This window comes from Tamandua tetradactyla, chromosome 19 (assembly GCF_023851605.1).
Source record: "Tamandua tetradactyla isolate mTamTet1 chromosome 19, mTamTet1.pri, whole genome shotgun sequence".
Classification (NCBI taxonomy): domain Eukaryota; kingdom Metazoa; phylum Chordata; class Mammalia; order Pilosa; family Myrmecophagidae; genus Tamandua; species Tamandua tetradactyla.
The window spans coordinates 53,125,798-53,143,230 of NC_135345.1; the positions used below are offsets into that span (position 1 = coordinate 53,125,798).

General features: G+C 44.2%; 1 protein-coding gene across 2 annotated transcripts in view; it reads right to left on the reverse strand.

Annotated features, from left to right (window-relative positions):
• SCFD2 (sec1 family domain containing 2) overlaps positions 1–17,433 on the reverse strand; it is a 475,629-nt gene that overhangs the window by 8,286 nt on the left and 449,910 nt on the right. The window contains exons 8-9 of one of the 2 annotated variants that reach the window (XR_013165880.1): positions 5,698–5,817; positions 4,024–4,316 (exon numbers count right to left, since the gene is read on the reverse strand). Coding sequence is in view for 1 of the 2 variants with exons in the window: in XM_077136863.1 (XP_076992978.1) it covers positions 5,698–5,817 (120 nt within the window). In the remaining variant the exon portion in view is untranslated. The remainder of the gene's footprint in view (positions 1–4,023; positions 4,317–5,697; positions 5,818–17,433) is intronic. The other variant, XM_077136863.1, reaches the window with a different exon arrangement.

Here is a 17,433-nt window from a genome sequence, read left to right on the forward strand (position 1 = left end):
TGTTTTGCAGTAAGGAAAGAGTGTCTTCTCCAACTTGTCCATTTCCTCTTATGAGCACATCCACCCATAGCCGTGGGCAGAGAGGGCAGAGAAAACGTCCCCATTTGGAGTATGGAAACAGTCCTATAGGAGTAACAGGTGGGAATGTGGTTTGTGGATTCCAATTTTCACGCTATCTTTGTGAAAGATAATTCTTTTTTTTTTCTGTGAAACATAATACATTTCTGCATGTGCTTTAAATGGATTCTATCAGTTTTCTTTGAGTAGCAGACCACTGAATGTTTTTCAAATCTCAGCCCAAAGGCCTTCTCCTCTGTGAGGAGCCCACACCATCTAAAGCACACCCCACCCCCTCCTTCCACCGACTCCCCTTTCCAGGGCCTGTCTGTATCCTTTGTATCACTTATCACTAGCTGGGGTCTCTTTGTTCATTGTCTAGCTCTCCCTATCAGAAGGTAAGTTCCACAAAAGCAGGAACTCCTCTGGCTTTATCATCACTCTATCCTCAGCACAAAGAACAGGGCTTAGCACAGAGAAGATGCCTAATAAATGATGGATAAGCAATTAACCCAATTAATAGAGATGATCGTAAGTTCCTGTAGTTGTGTCCCACAAGCACCCACACAGTTATAGTACAGGGAAGATATGGATTATCAGGAATTGCTATACAAGACAAAGTGATTTCAGTTGTCCATAATCTCAATAGGAATCAACAGCTTGATACGGTCTTCAGAAAAGCTAACTTGGTGTGGTCTTCAGACAAGCTAGCTTCCTTATGCTGCAATAATAAAAGTTTCTGGTACTCAGGATCTGAACATTCAGTGAACATTCCTACACATTACTAAGTCCTGGACTCTGTTTGGGGTGCAAACTTCCTGAGGCTGGAAGGGAGTAAGCAAGTAGAAAAGTGGTAGGAGTAGAAATGCAAAAAGTAGGCAGGGGCAAGATCACATGTGTTCTTGCAGGCCATGCTAGGGGGTGAGGAGAAGGTGGTCCCAATTTCCTCTGCAATGGTCAGTCGACACCATGGGAAAGGCATTCAGTTCCAAGTGAGTATGAGAGAGGAAAATCAACTGGGGCAGAGAAGAGTTGCCATTAGTTAGGGGACAACTGGTCCATGTCAAGTGGCTGTGGGAACTGGAGAGATTCAGTTTGGAGAAGAGAAGACCTGGGGCAGGACATGGGAGCCCACTTCATATATCTACAGAGCTGTCATATGGAAGAGGGATGAGTCTCGTTCATTTGCCTTTAAGAGCTAGATCCAGAATGGGTGAGAGCTACAAGCAGGTTTGGGTTCTATCTAGAAGGATGATTCATAACACATGAAGCCCTCCAGGACTCAAGTAGACTGCAGTAGATGGGGGCAAATCCTCATGCTAGAGGTGTTCAAGGTTAGGCTGGAGATTAAAGACAGAATATACATTTTAGATACATATATTATCTCTCTTTATATAGATAATTGAGTCAGAGTGTCTCCTCTTCGATGGTCTATGGGTGCATTGATTCAGTAGCACCTGTCCTTTTTAGTTAGTTCTCATATTCTCCAACAGAAGTCTGAGTTCAAGCAGGTAGTGGAACTATCGCAGTTACATTCTTTTGGTGGTGGTGGGGAAGCGCATGGTCTGGGAATCAAACCCATGTCTCCCGTATGGAAGGTGAGCATTCTACCACTGAACCACCTGTGCACCCAACATTTTGTGTCTAGCTAGAGAAGCAAGGCCTAATTTCCATTGTACTTCTGATAGCTGGAAGCTGGTCACATCTCAGATCTGAGCAGACGGTTAGCTCTGGGCCAGGGCAGCCGCCTGTCTGTCAAGGTCTCAGAAAGAGATCTGCCTCAGCAGGTGTCACTCAGGCAAACATCCAGGTAATCCATCTCTTTTCAAAGCCTCAGAGATGGAGGACACTATGATAAATAACTCATCCTCTGTTTTTTTCTGCCTTTTGGAGGGTTCTTAAGGCCTGTTAACTCTTCAGTGGAGCATTTCTGCACAAAGGACAAGTAGCAGTCAAGGCTGCTCCTTAAATGGCAAAATTCTTCAAGGAGCTCTGCAAATGACTGAGCCCTGGGTCAGATTGCAGCAAAGCCATGTAGATTCCAGGTCTCTGTTGTCAAACTTAGGTCACCAACTTTGAAAACATCTGCATTTTATCCCCTTAGAGTGGGATTAACATGCCTATCAGGTTGTTACAATGCGTCACTGTTCTGGCAAGCCAAGTATTCAGTTTACCTTGTTAGGAGCACTGAGAAGTGTATTTTCAGATAAAAAAAAGTCTTTCTCGAAAGGCAATCACTCGTTAAACAGATCCTTAACTCTGAAGATAGAGAGGGTGTTAAATGAGGGAGAATTTATCAGAAATTTCGAGCCGTGAACATGACAGGTGACAGTAACAGCAGGAATAGTCACAACCAATGACTGGTCACTCCTGCTCCAGAATCTACTGTGGTGCCCTAGATATTCAGGTCTCATTCCACAGTTGGGTGTCTGGAGATGCCTGGAATCAGGCCCTCTCTCCTTCGCCAGGTGGCCCAGCTACTCTAATAACACCATCTGCTCCTGCCAAGCCAGTTCTCTTGCAGTCAATAGATCCATCAAACCACAAGGTTTACTGAGCTCTATCCATGTGCTCAGGCTGCAGAAATCCCAGTCCTTGTCCTCAAGGAATTCATGTTTGGTTAAGGAGACTGGCCTAGCACGTTTGAAACAGTGACTGAGCAGTGCAATGCTGCATTTCACAGTATGAATTTTGGATGCCAGCAGGGGTGACTGCTGTCTTTGTGGATTAGAGTGACAGGGAAGAATTCACAGAAGGGGAGAACGGGGCCTCCCTCGGGGGGCTGAGTGGACACGCTCAGTAAGGGGTGGACACGGGTAACACAGGCAACTCTCCCACCCCCACCCCACCAGTCATTCCTGGCACCTTACAGAAGCCAGAATGTAACGGATAAATTAGGATGTAAGGGATGATATTGATTACTTTTTTGCTGTTTGGGATATTGGAGTGGATAGAGAGGGATACTTGAAATCTCTAAACTATAATTCAGCTGTCCTGGTATCTGAAATGATTGTAAGAGCCCTTATCTTGCGCCTTTGTGATGTAAGAGCTGTTACTCCTTTCATGCAGTCATTTTCTTGTAGGAAATGACTTCAAGGCTTCAAGGCTTCAAGACTAAAGAAGAATTTGAAGTCAGCCATTAACTAGTTTCAGCCCTGGACATTTGTAAATTGTTTTGACTAGACTCTGCTATTAAAAGATAACTGTCTCCCTTCCTTTAGGCTTACACCTTTAGTACTGAAGTGATACCTCTGGCTCCCCTCCTTTCAACTTAGGTTCTCCTATTGAAATGATGGTGATAACACCGTCTCCTTTCCTGCCTTGAACTTGCTATTCGAAAATGACCTAATCTCCCCTTGCTAAAATCCTTACAAACCTTGAACTCCCTAAACTCGGGGAGATTTTGGGCCACTAGGTCATCTGCTCTCCTACTATGCACTAGGTAATAAACTCTTTCTCTCTTGGAAACGCCGATGTCTCAGGAATTGGTTATTGAGTGAATGGGGCAAAAGAATCCATGGCCTTTGTCCGGTAACAAGAACTCAGCCAGAAACTCACCCCAGCTGTCAACTCCAGCAGATGACTTAACTTCTTTCACCTGTTTCCTCATCTCCAAACTGGGGCCAATGACTTCACAGACAATTAAAAGTCAGCCCAGTGCAGGGCTTGGAGCAGAATAGATACTCAAGAAATGTTAATTCCCTTGCCTGTTCTCTTTATGTCTCTCAACCAATCCTTTCCTTTCCCCTCTTGGGATGCCTCCCCAACGTGAGAGGCACCTCAGTAGCCCCATCCAAACTGGCAGTTTCAAGCAATAGTTTAATCTCCTCATAATCTGTACCTTCTACCCCTGTCTATCCATTTGCACAGACAATTGAGGTTTCTCAGTTCAACTGAAAATGCTGTGGAAACACAGCTTAAACTGTGACACTGCCCCCCCCCACCCCTGTGAAAACACACACACACCTTTCACAACCAAGTTGTACCTCTACACCTTTGTGGAGAGACAGTTCAGGGCTTCCAATCTCTCAGCTCCGACCTCCTCTGATCCCAGTTTCTGCCCCCTTCACTTGGGCCCTTGGGGGCATGGGGCTCCCCGCACACCCGATTTTCATGCAGCTGTGGGGGTCAGTTCCCAGGACTTGCCTGTGTCCCACCTGGGTCACAGGCCCCCGTGTCTCTCTGTTTTTCTTCGTCCAAAGCCGCGAAAAGCTGCTCAGCTGTACCCAGAGGTGGCACAAAGCTGCAGCTGCCAAATGCTGGGAAGATAACGCCCCAGGGGCAAGTCTTAATGACAGGAAACCGGATGGGAGGCTGTCGCAGATGCCCTGCTCTCTGGCAGAACAATTCTGGGGCATGCAATTCCTGGCTCCTTAGAGGGCCCCAGTAGGACTGAGCCCCTCGTCCACAGCAGGAAACACCTCAACAAGGCCCCCTGGGTTTTTTCCTCTCACTGTCTCCCTTTCTTTACTCCCTTACTTCTGCTTTTTTGGGGGTCACTGCCCAAGTAAACTACCTGCCTTCATGCCCCTGACTCAGGATCTGCTTTTGGGGATCCCCGCTAAGGCAAGGATTTTAAATCTAACTGAGTTACAGGCTGTGCTTCCCCAGCCAGATTGGAGCTTCCCAGGGCTCCTCTTGTTTTACTGGAAGTCTCTTTCCTTGGACTATTAGCCCAATCCCTCCTGCAGAGCAGGTGGTGACTGCTCAGAAATGGTTGATAGTTGTAGCCAGTGTTATGTGCCGGGACTGTGCTAAGAAGAACATTCTCAACTTTATCTGATTTAAGATTCACAGCTACCCAGCCCCATTCCCAAATGAGAAAACAGGCTCAGAAATGTTAAAGGGTTCTCCTCTCCTAGATCACCTGACTAATCAGAGGCAGAGGAAGCATTCTAACTAACCCCTGTCAAATAAAAAAGGTCTGTGTTCTTAATCGCTGGGCCTCAGGGCCAGCTTTCTTGTTTGGGGAGTGAGATGGGACCAAGCAGGAAGCTACAGAGGAGACATAACTAGATCAGTCATTATCTTGATGAGAGGACACCCCTTCAAAACCCCTGCCATGGCCCTGTCCCCTAAATGCCACAGATGGGAGGTACTTCCTAGGAGTCAGCCCTCAATTACCTGGAGTCTGGAAAGCAGTGAAAACTCCTGAGTAATTAACCTTTGAATGGACACCAGGGCACGTGTTGGGGACAGGGATAATAGCACCTGAGCCCTGGAAGCCCAGAGGCAGGAAGCTCTCCTGCTTCTCAGCATTGCCTCTCCTCTCCCACCCATCTGGAGAGGAGTTTATTTTGCAAACAACAGTTTCCCCTGAGGGAAGATGTGTTTGGTGGTAGAGAATTTGGCCTCCTAAGGTAGACTTTCCCAGAGAGAATCAGTACTCTGCCACTGGGATAAAAGGCACCACAGGCAGTGCTGGGTGGGATCTGTTGCCAGCAGGCTGGCCGGTTGTGGGCAAGCAGGAGAGAGTGAACAGGCAGCAGCGGGGGTGGGGTGGGAGGGAAGGAAGCCGGGATGCAGATGGAGAGGGAGGCCAAGAGAGGAAACCTGGAAGCTCAAAAGAAGGGTCCTCAGAGCCCACTGCTCTGCACTCCTGCCTCAGGTCACTTGTTCATATTGCTGAGGGCTTAGTACCTGGGTTCCTGGCTTCAGGGACAGCACTAGATCTTTGACCATTTTGGCTTCAGAGACGGTGATCCCACCTACCACGAAGAGGATCAGGAGAGGGTGGGCACTGGGATGAGGCCGGCTCACCTGCAAAACAAACCACATCAGCTTCAGATCGATGGCACTGCCATGGGACACTGTGCACCTGAAACAAGAGGCCAGGGTCCACCCTGGAGGAGTTTTACTGACTAGCTTAGACTTAAGCCTTAACCTTCAAAGTAGCCTTAACCAAGGTTCTGTGCTTCATGGAACACTATACCAGATGCTTTGGAGAATTCCTCCTGATTCCTTGTGATTTCACCCATGAGGAAAACTATTGTTATATACTAAAATGAGCATGACTCATAGTAACCCCCCAGGAAATGCATGTGACCAATGCATAAACTTGGTGAATAATTGAAGGGGATAGGATGGGGCTCTTGAAGAGAGTATGTTTGAGTCATATCTGGAAGGCAGAGTTGGTTTGGTGAAAAGTAGGCAGGAGAAGTGGCATGGGCAAAATCATGGAGGCCAGTATTGAGGAACTCAGTGGAGCGTGGAGCCATGACAAGAATGATGCTGCCAGTTGCCCACCTGGCCACTGGAGCCAGCAGGTGGGAGAAACTTCAAAAAGGAGAGGCAAGACTAGGGTGGTGCATGAATTCACTTATGCTCACTAACATAACACATATGGGACCTGGAACAGTTTCACAGCGCAGCAGATGGGACAGCAGGCCCAAGAGGAAGTCCTTGCCCCTAGGCCCACCCAGACTCCTTTCTCCACTGGGTTCTTCTTGCTCCCTTGCTTGAGTATCCCAACTTCTCAATGTCTTACTTTAAAAACATTTATAATGTAATACATTAAGTGTTCCAAGTTATAAAAGTTATGCCTTGGCCTCTGGAGAGGCAACTCACAGTGGAAAGGAAAGAAAGAAAGAAAAATATGAACTTCTTCAAAGAGGATGGTGGTAAATACTGGAAAAAGTTATCAGAACTATTCCATCTTTAGAGAAAGATTCTTTACTCCTCATCCCCCTCTCGCATCCTGTCCTGTATCTCTCCTTCTCATTGATTGCCATGGGAAATCTGCATCTGTTGACTGTTTTCTTCCAGCCTTCTGGGGACTGAATTGTGTTCCCCACAAAAGGCATGCTCAGGTCCCAATCCTTGGTCCTGTGGTGTGAACCCATTTGTAAATAAGATTATTAGTTAAGGGGTGCCCATACTGAATGAGGGTGGGCATCCATGCAAGATGGCTGAAGTCCTTAGAAGCAAAGGAAATTAGGCACTGAAAGAAAGAAGCCACAGGAGAAGCAAGAGGCTGGGTGTCAACAGAACTCAGAAGAGAAAGGAGAAGATACTGCCACATGCATCGCTGTGATGCAAAAGCCAAGGAATCCCAAAGATTGTCAGCCAGCTAGGAGATACTGACCCTGGGCAGAAGCAAGCCTCTGAAACTGTGAGTCAATAATTTCCTGTTTTTAAACCAACCCATTGTTTGTTTTAGTAGGCAGGTAACTAAAACTATAGCTCATATGCCTTACATCCATAGCAACCTCGTTTTGTCCCACTGTTCTGGACTTGCTTTCATAAAATCACCAATAGCCATTCTATTATAGAAGCCAGTGGATACTTGTTTGTCTTCATCAGACTGGACATTTCTGTGGCATTTTTGTCACAGCTGATGACACCCTTCTTGAATCCCTCTTCCTCCATGGTTACAGCAAAAGTATTTTCTGTTGGTTTTTCCTTCTACCATTCCAATGGTTTCTTCTCAGATATCTTCAGAGATTCCTTGTTTTGGTCTGACCCTTTAAGTGTCAGTGCTATTTTGGGCCCTATCCTTGGTCCCTTGCTCTTCTCAATGAAAATATCATCTCTGAGCACCTCAGCCATTTGTGTGCCTTCAACAATCTTTTACATACTTCCCAAATCTGTGGCTTTAATGCAAGCATTTCTATTGAGCTGCTGTAGACATCACCACCTGGATGTCTCTAAGCATCCCTAAATTCAACAGGTTTCAAACCCAATGCCTGATCTTCTCTCCAAATCTGCTCCCTCTCTTGAATTTCTAACAGCATTACCACCTTCACGGAAGCCTGAGACAGACACCTGAGAGTTTGCTGCTCTTTCACCTCCCATATCAAGTCCTGTTGATTCCCTCTCTTCAAACACATTGATATATTCTTGATTACCACTGTCCCTGCCTGAGGCTTTCATTACTTCTTCACTGGATTACTGCTATGTCCTTTTTCTTTTTTTTATTGGAGAAGTTGGGGTTACAGAATAATCATGCATAAAGTACAGGGCTCAAAGACCAGAAAACCAGCACTTTGGAGACCCTCTCATGCCTCTCTCTAGTCACTAAAAGTAACCACCATTTTGACTTCTAATACCCTACATCACATCTTATTTTTTTCACTTAACTATAGGCCCTGGAGATTTTTCCATATCAATAGGAAAGATTGCAGCCCATAAACGTTGGTTGGGGCCACACTACTGGGTTTTGGCCATTGTCTGCTCTATTGGGCAGTGCTCATACCGTACTATTTATTAATTAGTTTGAGTATCAACTTGCATTATATTGTTTTATAAGCATGCTAATTTCCTCTACATAAAGTACCCTCATCTCCCTTTCTTTACCTCTCTCATTTCTATCTCCTTTAAAGTAATCTCTCCTCTGAAAAGTTTGCTCTAATTAGCCTTCAAGTCTGCCTCATGACCCAAATCTGACAGATAACTCTGTCTAGGTCTGGTCAAGCTGGACTGCTACCTGACACACCAGCTTGTTTCCTCCCCTAGACTCTAAGTTACTAGAGGGTAGGAACTAATCATAGTTATTTGAGTATTTTCAGCACTGAACATAATACCTAGCACCTGGTAAACTTTTACTAAGTATTCCATGAATAAAACAAGTAAGTGAATAAATGAAATGAGTCAGACACACAGGTTAGCATAGATGACCTTCTTTCCTTAGAGTTCTTTTAGAAATTCTCTTTTTGCTTTACACATGGTTCTTCCTGGGTGAATAACTAATCTCAAGTTTCCTCCCAGTGGAACAAACAATCACTGTTTTTCACTTAATCTTCGGACAGAAATACAACTGGCTTTAGAACTTCAACATAGTGCAATATGTTCCCCAACATGTGCTTTCCATAAGAGAGTCTGCACTCTGAAGTACATTGGTAGAATCTTGGAAGGATGTATTGAAAGATGAAAAAGAAAAAAAAAAGAACTGAACAACAACAACAAAGAAAAATATCCTAGGGCTAAAGGGTGGAGGGAATGTTGGTTTTGGTACAAATAAATGGGTCCAATTAATGCACATTGGTGTTTGCTAGTTTGATTTCTGTTTAGATTCATGCTTTGATACCAGAGTTTCCATTTAAAGTGTATCAAGTCAGCAGGCTATTGGGAAGTGGAGTCCTTTCAGTCTTTTCCATCAGAATAACATATTCCTTATAATCAGCTACACATGGCTGAGTCCAGTTTGTGCATTAGTTCATGTTGTGAAGCACTTTGAAGATGAAAGATTTAAGCATCATTACCGCCATTGCAAATGCACAGATTAAAACAGCAAGTTAGAGTCATTACTCTCTCTTCCATTTTCTGGATCTTCACTGGTTATGATTTTTTAAGACATCAGTTCTGGTCAGAGAAGGCAGTTTCCTTCTACCATTCTACCCCAGCCTTGGAAGTAAAGGCTGCTGAGATCCTCTCCATGGGTGTGGGCCCATACGAGTGCTCTCTGATGTCCTGAATGGCTTCTGTCTCTGGGGTTGCCAAGAGGAGAGTTCTTGCTGCTTTTGGCTTCTCTGGAGCTCTCTGGATGTTCTAGGGATCCTTCTGCTGCCAATTCCTCCTCCACCCAGTGCTTCTCCATTCAGTTTCCCTTCATTTGTGATTCTCTTGTCCCTAGAATAGGAGGGATCAAGACCCCCATTTCCCAACAATGGGCAGGTCTTGTAGAAGAGAAAGAGTCCAGGAGGCGCTCTGACTTTAAAGGCCTTAGAAACACCCCTACTGACTTTGAAGGGAGGTCCCACTGACGGCTTTTTTCCCAACAGAAAGTAGTAACAGCACTCTACTGCCTCCAAACACTTCATGTCTAGGACTGCTTTTCACCCATTTATTAATCCACTCAACACTTATTGAGCAAATACTATGGGCCAGGCACTGCTCTAGACATCAGGGATTCAGCAGTGAATGAAACAGAGAAGAATCTCTGCTAATACTCTAGTCAAGGGAGAATGACAATAGATAAAATAGGCAAGTAAATTACACAGTATATTAGAAGATGGTCAGTGCTATGGAGGAAAATAAACGAGCAGAGGAGCAAGCATTACTTTATGCAATCCTTAGAATTTGTGAAGTAGGCAGAAGCCCTATTTTATTATTGATAGAAAAACTGCAGATTAAAGAGGGAAAGTAACTTGGCCAAAGTCACTCAATTAGTAAAACTGTTAGGTTGAATAATCTCATGGCAGAGCTGTGACCAGCTGATCTTGTGATTCTGCATTCTCCCATTTATAAACAGATTCTTGAAACTTAAGCATTTTTACTAGCTTTCATCTCTTAAAACTCTGTACTTTTCATTCTTTGGAAATATCAACCAATTACCAGGTTCCGTGTAGGAATTACTGATTGAACCACACTGAGGAGGTTTCCACAGTCCCAGAGCCTCTCTGTTGTTTAGCCTGATCTCCCTGCTGCATTTGCACAGTTGATAGCTTCTTCTTTCTTGAAACTCCTCCTACTCCCCTTTCTAAGGTCTTTCTCAGCCCTCTTAGTTTTTCTCCTTCTTTCGTGGACTCTCTGTAGAGGCCTCCTTTTGCTAGGCTTACTCCATTATATATGCGTGTTCCTGACTATTCTGACTTATGGCCCCTACTTGTCTCCTAAATGCCACCCTGGGTGACCCTGTCTCTGTCCTTGTTCAATGCCTTGCACCAGTGGCCGCAGATGGTTAGTAGCCTGTCCTCTTTTGAGCTACAAAACTGTCTCACAAGCTCCTGAACTCAAATCTAAAATGCAAGCTATCTTCCTTTCCATTTTTGCTTTCCAATCAGAGAGAATGTTAACACTCCCCTCTCATTATCCAAGACCAAGGGAGTGAGCCTATGCAACTTGCTATCATTTACTTTCACATCCCAACAACCCCAGCCCTGAGGAATCTACTACAGTCTCTCCCTGTTCCCTACCCACTTCATTCCCACTGCCCTACCCCAGTTCAGACTCTCATCATCTCACTTTCTCTCCCCACCCTGATGCCACTCTGCCTCTCGTTTTTCCTCTTGTACTGTTACCAGGGTGATCTTTAAAAATGTCAGTGATAGATTTCTTAAAAAACATCTGGTGGTACCTCATTACTTTTGGTCAAATTTCAAACCTTTAGCCCTTTGTGAACTAGCGTCTCCTTATCTCTGCCATCATATTCTCCCACTCCCTACATGCCACTCTTAGCCCCAGTCATTTGGAACTACTTTTAATTCCCTGATTGCATCATGACATTTCATCCCTTCGTTCCTAACCCTACTGCCGGACAAAACTTTTCTCCTCTGGGAAGCTTTCCCTGGCTCCCTGAATTTGACTGAGCTACTACTTCTCAGTGCCTCCACGTTCCATTTGGCACACCATTTGTCACTCATCCCTGCAAGCCTCAAAGTTTCTTGTCCAATTCCCTAATAAACCATAAGTTGTACAATGTAATGGCAGTCAGGGTATTGAATCTGTCTTAACATCTTCCTTACGCACAACAGTGGCTAGCATGCAAAACAGGCTCTCAAGAGTTGCTTACCAGCAGACAAAGTGCACAGACTACAAAGTAAAGTTTTTTTATCTTTGTTTAATGATTCCCTATCCAAATCCACGTCACTAGAACTTATGAGTTATATTTAGCTGATGTTAGCAAAAAACAAACAAACAAACAAAATCAGAGCCCTACCTCATAGTATGGGGCATAATTAAAAAGAAGAAAATATAAACAATGGCTATAAATAGTTCAGCAAACAGGAATTCCAGGACTTGTGCTGATTTAATCAAAGAATACCTAATGCTGAGATGCTTTGCTCTTTTCTGAAATACCATTAAATATAATAGACCTAGGCAAAAAGTTCACTTCTTGGAGTCTCATTTTTCTTATGTGAACAGTGAGGGGCTAGACTAGATGATGTCTAAGGCATGTCCAGCTCTCACAGTCCAAGGACCTGACATCAAATTTCACCTGGAGCCCATCATTTTTGCCCTTTGCCCCTGCTGTAGATGCCTCTGAGGGTATCTGTCCAACTCACAAGTTAACAGTCTCCCCTATACACATGGTGAGAGGGGTGGGCTCCCAGCAGCCACGTTGTTACAATGTGGTTCTGCTCCTCAATCACAGTTAACAGTCAGTGCCCAGGAATGGGCCCCTGACTCAAGCCAGGCTAACTAGAGACTCTTCCCTGGGAACTGAGAATTGACCCTAAGCTAGACAAGTTAAAATGGAGCTCTTAAAAAGAACCCAAAGCTATAGGCATAACTATTCAGTCATCCATTCAACTAATATTTATTGAGTACATATGATATGCTGGGCTCTGTTCTCAGCATCTTGTGCAAGGCAGAGCCTGGTTTCCAGCCAGCTTTCCAGTTCTCAGTCCCAGTCCTTCCCATAGCCCGCTGCATTGTTGCCCCTGGGTTCCCTGAGCCACCCCTGGGTCCTCATAATAAATTCCCCTTTCTTTAATTAAGGTAGCTTAATTCGTTAGCATCTTAATTGCAACTGAAAGAATTTCAACTCTCACCCTCTGATCATCACCGGCTCTTCAAGTCCTACTTGAGAAGTTTTTCCATCTCTGCTTGTGGGCCTCTTTATTTTGCCACCTAAGGCAATGGAGCCTCCATTTCAATTCAAATAAAGTGCTCAGAGGCATGCTTCAGGTTTTCACTGAGGCTTTTTCATAAATTTTCTATTTTTGCCAATAAAGTGTGGCTACATAAGAGATGGAATACACTTGAAACAAAAACAGTTCTTAAGAGGCACACATAAAAGGAGGCAAAAGGGCTTCATGTTGTTTCATAAGATAAAAACCCACCATCCTTATGGCAATTCCAGCAGAGAAAACATCTTGACAAATCATGTCCTTTAGTCAAAACAAGTTGGGGTCCAAACACATGGAGTAGATATAAAAGATATTATTTTCAGGAGACTGAAATCCAAACCACAAATTCCAGAAACGCACTTTAAAAGTGCTGCCTATTAGACATGCTAGTTTTAAATTAAATTAACATAGTGAGAGGGGTGAGGTATGTTATTGATTTGTTTATTAGATCACTATCAAGCTTTCCTCTAAGGAGCTCAAGGCGCTCAATGCACAAGCATTTTGGAGAGAAAACTTGGTTGATTGAAGAACATCAGGTTCTGCCAATGTTGTTTCTCTCCAGTTTATAGGCCCACTCCCGGGGTGCTGACTTTTGAAGCCCAAGACTGTATGTGGCTAGCCACAAGACTCACCTCTGAGCAGCACATCAAGTTGATGTGAAATGTTTTCTCAGAACTGCAGGAAGAACGAGCTGGTGGTTATGCTTGCTCTTTTCCCTAGCTTGTCTGGTTTATCTCACCAGGCTTGACGGACAAACATAGGAGAGCAAAGTCCTGATATATTTTGGGTATATCCTGAGATACCCAGGAAGTATATATTTTTTGAGATTATAGCATTAGAAATGATGACAGGCAAACAGCAGATGGGGCTTTGGTTCGCAAAGCCTTTCTGGACTTGGTTTTGAAACCAAGTCAGGAGTATCAATGAATCTTCTGTCCTCATGATTGGAGGGAAAACTCCTGGGTTCAACCACACACATGCCCTTGCCAGGCTGGACAGTGTGCAGGTTGTATTTTCCAAAATTGGCCTCAACAATAACTCCTGTTCCTCATAATTTCACCCTATTTCAAGAAGAAAGGGGTACATCCCCCTCCCTTGAAATTGGGTGGGCATTTGTGACAGCCTTGCAAACAGGATAACGGAAATGATACTCTGTGCCTTCTGAGGCTAGGCCATAAAAGTCAGTACAAGATTCCATCCAGCTCTCTTGCTGAGGATGTTTTCCCTTGGAATGTAGCCACCAAACTGTGAGGATGCTCAGGTCACATGGAGAGGCTTATGTGCAGAGGAGCTAAGGCCCCTGATCCACAGCCCCAGCTGAGCTACCAGTTGACAATCAGCGTCATTTGCTGACCATGGGAAGGAGCCATCTTCCCAATGAATCCTTCCCTGATGAGATCTGCCCAGAATGCAGCAGATGCATGGGTAAAATAAGTGATCAGTATTATTTAAGCCAATGTTTTTGGGTGGCCTTTTTGGTTCGCTGTTATAGCGATGAACACATGGGGATGAAAAACTTCCTTGGATGGTCTGAATTCAGCGTGAACTTGCCAGAGGCCATTTACTTTCCAGGTGGCGATTCCTGAACACAATGCAAAGAAAGTAATTTTAACAGGTTGCAATACGATGCAAATGAGGGTCTGAGTCAAAGGCAAAAGCTAGCTGCCTTGACCTCCCTGCTTACGAAAGATTTGTTCTGTGTAGAGAAAATTAGAGACAGGCATTTTTTCTTAGCCTTCACTTTCTGCTGAAATTCACATAGATCAGACGATTTCTTTGAGACACGTCCAAGTGTCTGGAATGGAGGCCTCCATTTCCCTACAGTACAGAGGCTATTGGGGGAGCACCAGCACACCTTCATTGAGCATTTGCTCTCTCCCAAAACATGGAGACTACACTTCAGAAGTAATCCTGGCAGAGTCAGGGGTCTGAGTTGTTTGGAGCTTCTACCTCCATATCCCTTGAGCCACTTGTCACAATGTATCTACAGAATTTCACCAGCTCCCTAGAAGCTGCCCCAGGAGGGATAGTCTATGTTCCCAAGGACAAAAGAGGTCAGTAGGTGCGGGTCACAGTAGGAGAAGAAAAAGAGAGTCTGGAAAAACACATCATGGCCCTAAAATATAGCTCCACACAGGTACGACAGGAGGAGGGCACTCAGAATGCCATGTCTCTCTGGCAAGAGCAATTAATTGTGAAGTATGGATTGCTCTTGATGTCCTTGGGGGTGGTGATTCCCTTCTATTTATTCAGTTATTCACTTAACAATTAGCTGCATGCACCAAATTAGCCTAGCACTGACTTTGTGTAGGCATGTGAAGATACCCAAAGTGGCCCTTTATCAATGTGCTCTGTCACTCAAGAATCCTAATGGCAGGAGACACAAACTTGTAAACATAAGAATACCTTCTATAATAACTATAGTCTTAACGTAGGCCAGGCACTGTTCTGAATGCTTAATATGCATTAATTCATTTAATCTTCATAACAGCCCTATGAAAACAGGTACTATTACCTCCATTCTTCAGATGAGGAAACTAAGGCACAGAGATGCTAAGTTTCATACACACGGTCGCAAGACTAGTACATGGTAGAGCTCAGGGTCTACTTCAGACCATCTGATTCTAGATATATCTTTAATACTATCTCTAGTGCCACCTGTAAACAAATAATGACATTTTTTGTTACTGGGGAGTAGACTAGATGGAATAAGGAAGGAATGCACAAAAGAGATTGTCATCTTACTGTTCACAAAGCCAAACTAAAAATGTAAAGATGTGAAATAGAAATAAGATCCCCATATCTTCCTGGTGTCACTTGTCCTTCTATCCAACCCCTCTGTCAGGCCATTTCTCCTCCTGTCTCCTTTAATTTCTCACACTACCCTCTGCTTCTGTTCAGCAATCCAAAGAGACAAAGAAATTGGAAGAAACAGATTTCCCACACCGATAGGTATGGGAAGGAGATTGATGGAAGCAGAGGCAGGCTTCTGTTTCTACCCATGAACATCTCTGCAGGGTGGAGGAGGTGGGAGCAAGTGGGCTGCTGCTTCTCTGGGACACATATTGACATGACCAAACAATGACCAGCTTTGCCTTGCTCAGTAGCTGCCAGAAAGGAGGGTCAGGGACTCCCTTGAGGGTCACTGGAGTTGACTGATTGGGTTGCAACTTTCTATTTCATTTGAAATTACTGAAACGCAGCTTTTCATTTGAGGGCAGTGGAGTTAAAAAGAGGAATCAATGACTTGAGGATGTGTTGCTTTCTGAAAGAGTACTATAACAGGTCCACTGTGGCCACCCTCCCAACCATTAGCAGGTACTTACTATTTGTAAGGCCTATTCAGGGGCCAAGAGCCAAGGATGCATAAAAGAATAAGACTTAGAACAGCCCTGACTCTCAGGGCCACAACTTTCACATTCTTTTGATCATGTTCCACAGTAAGAAATACATATAAATCATACATGTGTATATGTACATGTGGATGATGTGTCTGGGCTGTTTTGTTTCACCCTGCTAGATGCAATGTCCTTTGATCTATTCTACTTTTCATAAAAAATGCTGTTTACAATCTAGTGAATTGATGTCCCGATTCATGAATGGGTTATGCAGTTAGACAAACATTAGTCTGGAGAAAGATACCTAATATGTACAATTTAAAAATAATATGTAAGTGCAACTACAGAAATGTGTACAAAGAGGTATGGAGCCCTGAAGAAGACACAGGGGCCTAGAAAATTCTTTCCTGTGTCCTTTTTATTACGCACTGTGAGGGCATGCACCAAACATCCTGGGGAATATCAGCTGGTTCTATTTCCCAGCACATCACTCACCAGCTTCTCCATCTACACTCACTCCTTGCATGGTCTTCAATTATTGACTCTTGGTGACCCTGAGCCAACATCACCTATGAGAACATGTGTGAGTCTAGAGACAGAGCTGGGACAGACTGACTGCTCAGCAATATTTCCAGCTTTAGAATTCTCACAAAGCATGAGAAGGATCCCGTATGGATGCTTCTATTACATCATGCTCTCTATCTTTTCTTTCTTTCTGGCTCAGCACTAGTAGGTCTTGAGTGAGAAGGCTAGGAAGCAGATCCCACAGACCCTGAGCAGGGCCAGCAAGTGGCAAGAAAGAAAGGAGTGGCAACTCTTGGCTACTGATACAGAACTAAGATGCCATGGGTACAGGGAATTTAAATGCATGGATTTATTCTTCTGATGGGTGAGGAGAGTTATGTGCACTGCCAAGAAGTCCTAGGACCAAGTCCTAGAAGAGCAGACAAGAATCAGATGACCCCTATAATCCCATAACACCATTATGGGGTTACATAATGACATAGCTAAACAATGACCAGCTTTGCCTTGCTCAGTAGCTACTAGAAAGAAGGGTCAGGGACTTCCTAAGAGATCTCACTCCAATTGGCTGCCTTGACGACCAGTCCAGTTATGGATTTTATTCATAAATTGCATAGATACTGGAAAAGGAGAGCCTTTGTGATAATGATTAATCATGAAGAAAAATGATGTTTGAATATTTAACTTCCAAAGAAATCCCTGGCAGCATCCTGGTGCTAGGAAATGGTGTGAGTAAGAGCATGGACTTTGGAGTAAGAATGACTTGGGAGCAAATCCTGGTGCCATCACTTCCTATGGCTCTTTGGAAAACACTTGAGAATGCAGGGTATGATCCAATCCCAGCCTTCTGGAAGTTCACATTTACCTTGACCTTACTGGGCCTTAGTTTCCTCATCAGTAAAGCAGGAATAGTGACAGAACCTAACTCCTAAGGTTCCTGTGGGTATTAAATAAGAGAATGGATGGAAATAGCTTGGCTAGCCCCCGGTACAAACTGATCACAGGTT